The following is an 8874-nucleotide window of genomic DNA, read 5'->3' on the forward strand; positions in this document are numbered from 1 at the left end:
TTGAGGACACGGACGGATTCCATACGTTTTCGAGCCCCGTCAGTTGCTTTCGCTTTGCCTCTTTCACGGATTTTTATTCCTATGCGTTTTATTTATACGGTAGCACAGAAGATTGAGTGGATGGATGGATGAAGATGGTTATCCTGCAATTCTGCCTCGGTGCCCAAAAAGCGATGTGCTGAACCTCACACCGATTTCTACTAATGGTAATCGGAGCGGTGCTTCTTCTCTCTCTAAAAGTTTTAGAGGAAGAAGCTGATCGAAGAAGCTGATCGTGCGTGCCAGCTTTGTTTTTATGCGCACTCGTCCCAGAAAGAATCGGTATCGGTACCTAGGTAGGCAGGGGTTTTATATTCCGGCTGGCGGGCGGGCGGATTTTATTCGGGGAACAAAATATCCTGCATCCATCGTGTCATCCTATCTGATCGAAATGCAAGCCGAGAAATTCCGCACCGATGGATCGCTGCTTCCACGTATAGTGCTCCCAACTGATTAAGGTGCTCTGGGTTTTTTTATTTTCTCGCTGCTGCGGCCGGAGATGTTGATCCGGCATGATGATGCAGTGCAATGGACGAGACCAATGAGCCGTCCTTGTCCCTAGCACCGAATCGTCAATGTCGCTGGTTGTGTCCAACCAGCCGAGGTGGCCGCCATCGGGATCACACGGCAGGACAGATATAAGATGACGGGCGCATGGGCCCCCTCCCCTCATCAGAAAAACGAAAATAAACCAAAGCTTAACTGCAAGTCTTGTCCTCAGTCCACGGTAGCCATTCACATTCATCGCTCCCTCCCTCCCTCCCTCCCTCCCTCTCTTTCTTGGGCCTATATAAATAGGAAGGAGGCCACCTCTTCTCCCTCCCTCTCCTACCCTACCCTACCCCGGCCGTACCTCACGAAAGCTGCCCCTGCAACCATAAACGCCACACCCAGAGAGAAGATGTGAGCGCGTTAATGCCTAGGCTCGTACGCTACGACTACGAGCATCTCCATATCCACTGGTAGATATAAAGCACACCGCGGAGGCCGACCGTCTCACTTCATCCCACTCCCTCCCATCCACCTGCAGCTAGCTAAGCTAGCACCGGCCGCGCGCGCTGCGGATCATAATAAGCTTCCATGGAGCCGCCACCTTCTCCGCTGGGCGCCGGCGCCGTCTGCTGCATGTGCGGCGACCGCGGCCTGCCGCACGAGCTGCTCCGCTGCAAGCTCTGCCGCGTCCGCCTGCAGCACAGGTACGTACGTGCCTTGCGCGCGCGCTCGATCCAGTTTTTTCCCTACTATCGATCGACCTGATTCTGATCTGGGCGTGTGTTTGTCATGCATGTGTATGTGTAGATACTGCAGCGAGCTGTACCCGAGGGCCACGGCGTACAGGAGGTGCAACTGGTGCCTGAGGGAGCCCGCAGAAGCCCACGCCCAACCCCACGCTCAACCGGTGGCTAGCAAGAAGGCGGAGAAGCGGAGGATGGTGGCGTCGACGGAGACGTCGACCTCCGACGAGGAGGAGCGGCGGCACCACAACGAGGCCGGATGCGCCACTGCAACGAGGTCGAGGAGATCGCCCGCGGAGGTCGGTAAGCCGGTCAAGAAGCCCAAGGTCGACGAGAGGCCGCCGCTGCCGCCGTCGCCAGGCGCGGGAGCGAAGGGGAACAGCGGCGACAAGAAGCCGATGCAGGCCGGGAAGCTGGCGCGGCCGGGTAGGGTCAAGGTGAGGAGGTACAAGCTCCTGGCAGAGGTGATTAGCTGCTAGCCAGGATCATAGAATCAAAAGGGGAAGTAGCCAAATAACTAGCTAGGCACCGTCGACATTGGTGTCGATCTAGCATGTAAATATCGTTTGCCCGTCTTGTACGGGGTTTTCCTCTCTTTTTGGGGAGAGAGTCTACTACCGTGCTAGTGCTGTACAAATCTTAAGCCTTGTCGGTTTTAATTATATATCAAGTTGACGTGCATATATAGAAGGGACGGTTTGACTTTACGTCGGGACGGCGGCCCAGATGAGCCGGTACAACTGTTGCATATGGTTGCTTTGTGAAGCATAGATTGGAGGTGGCAGTGAGCGGTGTTATGTCGGGCGACGGCCTCAAGATGAGTTGGTGCAACATTCATGTTTTGCGAACGGTTACCCTGTGTCATATAGGTTGTAGGTGATTAGGCCGTGCGGCGTTGTAACTCAAGTGTGAGTGGTGGTATTTGGGGAGGCGGTCCTTGAAGGTGAGGTCGGTAAACCCGTCAAGAAGCCCAAGGTCGACGAGAAGCCACCATTGCCCTTGCCGCTCGGGATGGCAAAAAAAAGGGGAACAACAGGGATAAGAAGCCGATGTAGGCTAGAAAGTTGGCGCGGCCGGGTAGGGTCAAGGTGAGGAGGTACAAGCTCCTCTTAAAGGTGAGAATAAAAGGTGAATTAGCCAGCCACCATTAACATTGGTGCCGATGAATGTATATATCGTTTACTTGTCATATGCTCCCTTCGTTCGGAATTATTTATCGTTCAAATAAATAAAAATAGATGTATCTATAACTAAAATACGGTTAGTTACATCTATTTCTTTGTCGAGCATTTCTACAAAGGCAGTACATGTTTCCCCTCCTCTTTTCCTTTTTAGAGAGTCCAGTAGGTGCGAGTGGTGTACAAATAATAGAGTTTCTATGTACTTTTTCTCTTTTATACAACATGGGTATGTGTGATAATATTGTTAGCGAGCTTGTCGTCTTAGCGTTTTAGAGAGTGAAAGAGATCTGATTTTATCTCGAGACGGCAACATATCACCATATTCTACGAACGGTTGCCCCATGTAGCATACATTATAGGTGGTAGCGGATGGTGGGATGCCAATGGCGAACCTGAAAGGTGGTATTGGTGCACCATGCCTAGGGGCAGCGGAGCGGAAGGGTGGTGGCCTTGAGAGTTTAACAACGTCGTGGTTGTGTGGACGACGAGGTAGCGCGTAGTGCTGGTCATCGGTGTATCGAGCATCACATTACATACAAATTGTGTCTAGCTTGTGGAGTGCATGCGCCTTCATTGCCGTGAGAGCATCGCGAGTTTGCTCCTTCAGTAGCAGTCATGACTTCTTATATCGTACAATTGTTGAGGGGCTTCGATGGAGTGAGTCGTGTTTGGTTTATGTGTGCTCGGTTGTAGCGTTTTTGTTGTGTTTATTGCACTGCCGATATGCAGCAATTTAGGCCTTATTGGACGTTTGAGGCTTTGAGTGTAGATTGGCCATGCATGTACCAGTTTTTTTACTGTTTCCCCTAATTTTAACTAGATTATATTCCCTTCTTACTTACTAAAAAGTTAAATATTTTAATTGTTTTAAAATGTGGATGGAGGCATGGAAGATTATCGTATGAGTGTATTCACTCCGCATTAAGATCTCTCGCTCATGAACTTACATGTTAACTATTAGGGCTCACATAAACCGCCAAAGTACTACTTCATAGCACTTTAATTACCCTGATTTTCGGCACTCCTTGAGGTAATGTGGATGATGGAATCTTCTTCTTCCTCTAGCCCACCTCAAGGGTTCTTTTGGTGATATAGGTGTTCACCACTGCCCTCTCCATTATATTGTTAGTGATGTTCCCAGAATCAAGCTTTTGAAGCCCTATGTCCTTGATCCATCCTTCTCTGCCAAGGGACAGGGACGGAGCTGGTACAGTAGCACTGGGATCAGTTGACCCCAATGAAATTCTAAGATCCTTTCATCAATTAGTACTAACTACTACTTATTTTAGTAATATGACCCCTTTAAATTATAGATAACTAAAAGATGACCTCAATGAAAAAAAAATCTAGCTTCGTCCCTGCCAAGGGATGATGACTTGAGAGGGGCATGGAGGTGAGGGGGTGGGGAGGTGGTGTATGATGTGCAGCTTAACATAGACAGGCGGGCGTCCTTCCTAGATATAGGGTCACCAAATCAAATGGAAACATGAGGCCTCGGGGATTTACACTGCCAACTCAGCATACAAATCTCAATTCCTAGGACGGACATCGTCGGAAATTAGCAACTTTACATGGAAAACTTGGGCACCGCAAAGGCTCAAGATATTCATATGGCTGCTGACAAAAAATAGGCTTTGGTGCAACAACAGATTGCAGAGGAGGGGCTGGCAAAACAGCTATTTCTGCCGGCTATGCCTCAGAAATCTAGAATCAGCAACTCATCTTTTCTGGGAATGCAACGTGGCAACAACAGTATGGATGGAGGCAGCATCTCGCATCGGATGCGCCTCACTAAGCCCAACAATTTGGACTCACAAAAGAACAACCAGAGAGATCATCTCCAAGATGATATGCAAGGCAAGACCAGAGTACAAAAAAGGAACCAGAACAATGATCGTGTTGATTCTGTCAGAAATCTGGAAAGAAAGAAACGAGTGCATTTTTAGAAACAAAACAGCAAGAGCAGCAAACATATCCACCTCCATCACAACAACTCTTGAGTTTTGGAGGCAAGCAGGAGCAGTTTTTCTAGAGCACCCGTTTGGGGAAATTACGTGAGGAGTCCGGCGCCTGTGCCAGGCTACCTTTTTTCACCCTCTTTTTTGGAAGATTTTCCTGTTATGTCTTTTGGTCTACTGATCAACCCCACCTTTTGTATTTCCGTCATGCTATCTGCTATCTCAATACATGCCAGCCATCAGCTGGATCTTTAAAGAAAAAAAGATATAGGGTCACACTTTGATACTAGAGTTTTTATGTACAAAATATATATAGCTTAAATATGATCACTCATAATCATTCTCCAAAACTATTGACGGGCAAAACTAGTTAGACGATGAAAATTGGTGCCACGCTTGAGGTAGCATTGCTACACTTTCATGAGTCAATGGCATGTGAGGTACAATTTGCATGAAGGAATCTTGTCACGACCATGGCCGCGCATCAACACAGCGGTTAACTCGGTTAAACTTGTCTAATTCGTCAGAGTGACCGAGCTGATCGGTTGCACTGGACTTGGAATCCGATAGAGTGAGCTCATTCGTTTTCATGTGTGCGCATGGACGACAGGGCTGATTTGCCCTTATGGCCAATCTGTCAAGAAGTTGGACACTAGTGCCCGATCAGAAGTTGAACCCCAGATGTCACGTCAGATCAGTCCTGTAGGCACTCCATCAAACGGCATGGGGGGAGCCACGCAAAAAAGAGAGAAAAGGAAAGACAGCATGGGGAGAAGCATTCGATGCCGTGTTGAACCATGAAAGCCGACGTGGTTGGCCGCGGGTTGCCATCAGCCAGGATGACAGGATGCATCCGCGACGGATCTAAGCGATGCCGTGGAACCCGGCGTAGAGGCGCACGTAGTAGGCCTACTTATACGTAGGTTGGTGGTATGGCAAGGCTGTCCTGGTGTCCCACGCGACAAAAGGAACGCGCTGGCGCCGCATGCACTGCAGCGTATCCGATCGCGGATGCTGGGGTGATCGGCCGTGCGCTTCTCCGATCTTTCCCTCCAATCATTTCGATCACGGAAATCGTTCCGCTTCCGCGCTGATCCGTCGCTCGCGTGCTGATTTTCTTTTGGAAAAAAGTTGATTTTAAATCCTGGATTAGTAGTAAAGGTCGCACGAAATGAACCCTCAAGTCAAAATCTCGGTCAATCGTGTTGAGTAAATAGGCAATTTTCCGAATATATTAATCCACGAAATCTTTACCTAATAATAAAGAGGCTACCGGTTTTGTCGGAAAACCCGCCGCCGTCGTTTTAGCAAAAAAGCCCCTGCTGTTTTCTGTATTCAACCCGTAGTCCATTGTTAAGTTAAAAAACGTTTTGTTTTTACATAACGTCCCTTGGCTTATCCATTTCCGTCATCAACCGCTGGGCTGACGGGCAAGGAGACGAAAAAATACCCTGTCCCGTTACCTCCGTCTTCCCCACCCCGCACACCTCCTGCCCCCTCCGTATCCAGATCGAACCAGAGAAAGAAGAAGAGGGGAGCCCCCGCCGCCCCCGCCACAAGCCCCCGGCAAGCGCCGCCCCCCGAGGAGGAGAGGCGAGAGAGGAGAGGGATCCGGCGGGAAGGTTCCGAGAGGTGGGAGTCCCGGCGTTCTACAGGTGGCTGGCGGACCGGTACCCACAGACGGTGTCGGACGTGGAGGAGGAGGAGCCCGTGGAGCTCGAGCCCGGGGCCTTCGTCCCCGTCGACTCCCGCCGCCCCAACCCCAACGGACTCCAGGCCTCCGCCGTCGCGCTGGCCGACCAGCTATGCCGCCTCCACCTCGGGGCAGATGCAGCCCATGCCCATGGCGTGCCTCGCCTCCTCGGACGAGAAGCTCCGCCCCCTCCACGTCGGGCAGACGAAGGCGCAGGTCGTGCCAGCTCCCCCGGTGCTGCCCGCCTCCCCGGCCGAGAAGCACGCGGCGATGCCCAAGAGCATCTACATCCGCTCCAAAGGCTACCTGAAGCATCGCGTGACGAAGCCGGTGAACGTCGGCTCGGTGAGATCATCGAAACCCAACCCCTCCATTCCCCCGACTCAATCCCGCGGCTCTGTGCCAGTCCAATCCATGACGCTCACGTGTTCGACCATTTGCTTGTGTCGACGCAATGACAGCAGCAGCGCGTGTTCGTGGGCGTGGACGGCGCGAAGGCGGAGGAGCACAAGGGCGGAAGCGATGGTCGATTAGGCTGGACAGCGGCCATGCATGTTCCATCCAGGCAGCACGAGCTTGACCTCACGATCCATGACTTCCACGAGGACAATATCCACCACCAGGTATGTTAGTCCTACTAGCGCAACAATTGTTTGCATTATTCTGATGTGCTCTAGCCAGCCCCAACTATCCCTCCCGTATCTAGCTGCTCACCATGTGTTGAACTATTGTCTAAGAAAACACCGATGTAGGTAACTAATTTCTTTTGATGGATTACTCACTAAGTAACAGGAGCATGAACATAATCATCCAGAGTGTCAACCGCCAATATCGTCCGCGCAGTTCCTCACATAAGAATTCATGTATTTGGATTCTTAGAGGTAATATATTGCTTGTGGTCCCTTCACAGGATAGAGGAAAAGTAACTACTTTGAGTTTTTACTCTCTGACCAAGGTTTGTAGATTCTGAAACTTGGTTGGTGCTTTGAGTCTTTACTCCTACTGTGTTTAATCAATTTGTAACTTGTATGTGTTTGAAACAAATGAAGGCACAATTAGATTTTCTTACTGGACATTATTCATATTAACTTTTTTACAAGGATTATTGAGTGGTGCAGAGCATCAGGATGCACCTTTAGTGGCATTGTTAGTGCAATTTCAACATTGTGGGAAAATATGGTGAGTGTGAGATGGGTAATCAAGGGTTCATTCGTTGGCTTTGAGTCAAGATGTAGATATGTCGGCTGTGTGTCCGCAGCTGCTGCATTAGCCACACAAGATGAAAATGCAGGATTAGTGGCCGCCGTGTCCGTGTTTTTATTTACCCACGTTCCTCCACAGCCCGAGGGGACATATGAAGTGTAAGCATGCTCGACAGGATATGCGAACATCCTGCTAGCTGAGTGTGTGTTCGTACATCAGCTTCGACCCCATACCCATGACGGATACCTGTGATAGCTTCGGCCACTCCTGTAGTACACAAGTTTCTTTGGTGAGCGTGTAACCTGCTTCCGTCCAGTTCAATCGGCAATGAAAAGCATGATCATCAAATATGCACAATGATACTACTAATGTATAGGAATTTTCTTACTATGCATTACTGGCACAACCGTATGCCTATGAATAAACTGAAGCATGTGTCAGTTTTTCTAGGGGCCGGGTACATACGACAGCATGTAGAGAAATACATCCATCAATCCAAAGCCGTTTCATGATGGCCAGTGAACCTTTCTACCAGTTATTTAGCTCTATGTTTTGCCAATAGTAATTATTGACTCTAAGGAAATATTCATACTAATTAAGAAAAACATATGAATCTGTGACATATAGGAGCTCTTGGTAAAATAATTACTCTTATCATCAGTCGCGGGTTCGTCGCTTAACCGGGTGCATTTTTATATGCCACAGCTGGAGCGTGGACATATAGTCGCATCGCTGACATCCGTTACTTGATCAACTTTCTTTCTAATGATATACATGACATACTCAGTGAACTTATTGGTTACATCATCAGATGCAGGTTGTCGCTTCACCAGCTGCCTCCACCCACAGATATTACAAACCTTAGTCCATCGAATTGCATGCATGGCAGAAGCCTATATGAAGTAATCCAAATTTGTGCACGACTGCATGCATGTATGGGGTACTCACAGCTGTCTCACTCTCACACTTGGTTTTTTACATTTAAGGTATATATGTATTACATGTGCAAATCACCACTGTAAAATGCAGGAAAGTTTATTGTACTACTCCGCATGCCCTCTTCCGGCGACAAGGTACTCTATTCAAGACCTTGGCCTTCCTGTGACCACTCCATGGCGCCCATGGGTGGCAAAGGGGGAGGTAATTAAATCCCATCATCGAAAACATTATTCATCTACAATGTTTTGGTCACTCTGAAACTGACGGCTTCACTCACTGGTTAGGTGGCAGGATATGTTCAGCAGTACGTCGGAGGATTGACATTTCTATCAGTGAGAGGTGTCGGTCATCTTGTTCCGTCCTTCCAGCCTGAGAGAGCGCTGGTAATGTTGACCTCTTTCCTGAAAGGGATGCTTCCACCTTACATTACATAGAAGGTCGGTGAGTCATGCAGGAGTTGGCAATTGCTACTACGTGAAAATAGAGTTGCCACTTGCTATGAGTTAATTAATGTTTTCCTTTGGAAGGTTTATTTGCTTAATAATGATATAATATGTACCTGTATCCGATAGATTTGAAGAAGGTCCTTGTCCTTTGAGTGGGCGTGTATTTCTTGTTGGATGACT

The 8874-nt window shown here is 48.9% G+C and overlaps 1 protein-coding gene and 1 pseudogene across 1 annotated transcript; both read left to right on the forward strand.

Moving 5' to 3' along the window:
• Positions 1-852: 852 nt before the first annotated feature.
• LOC123430348 lies at positions 853-1981 on the forward strand. The gene is made up of 2 exons (XM_045114215.1): positions 853-1235; positions 1339-1981. The coding sequence occupies exons 1-2, from the start codon at positions 1120-1122 to the stop codon at positions 1751-1753; spliced, it is 531 nt and encodes a 176-aa protein (XP_044970150.1). The 5' UTR covers positions 853-1119; the 3' UTR covers positions 1754-1981.
• Positions 1982-6051: 4070 nt separating this feature from the next.
• LOC123428531 lies at positions 6052-7215 on the forward strand (annotated as a pseudogene).
• The last annotated feature ends 1659 nt before the right edge of the window (positions 7216-8874 follow it).

This window comes from Hordeum vulgare, chromosome 2H (assembly GCF_904849725.1).
Source record: "Hordeum vulgare subsp. vulgare chromosome 2H, MorexV3_pseudomolecules_assembly, whole genome shotgun sequence".
NCBI lineage: Eukaryota > Viridiplantae > Streptophyta > Magnoliopsida > Poales > Poaceae > Hordeum > Hordeum vulgare.

Excerpts from the sequence above, each read along its gene's own strand:
- LOC123430348 (XM_045114215.1), top strand. The coding sequence starts at position 1,120 with ATGGAGCCGCCACCTTCTCCGCTGGGCGCCGGCGCCGTCTGCTGCATG. Across the intron at positions 1,236-1,338 it reads CGCGTCCGCCTGCAGCACAG|ATACTGCAGCGAGCTGTACC; the intron begins GTACGTACGTGC and ends GTGTATGTGTAG.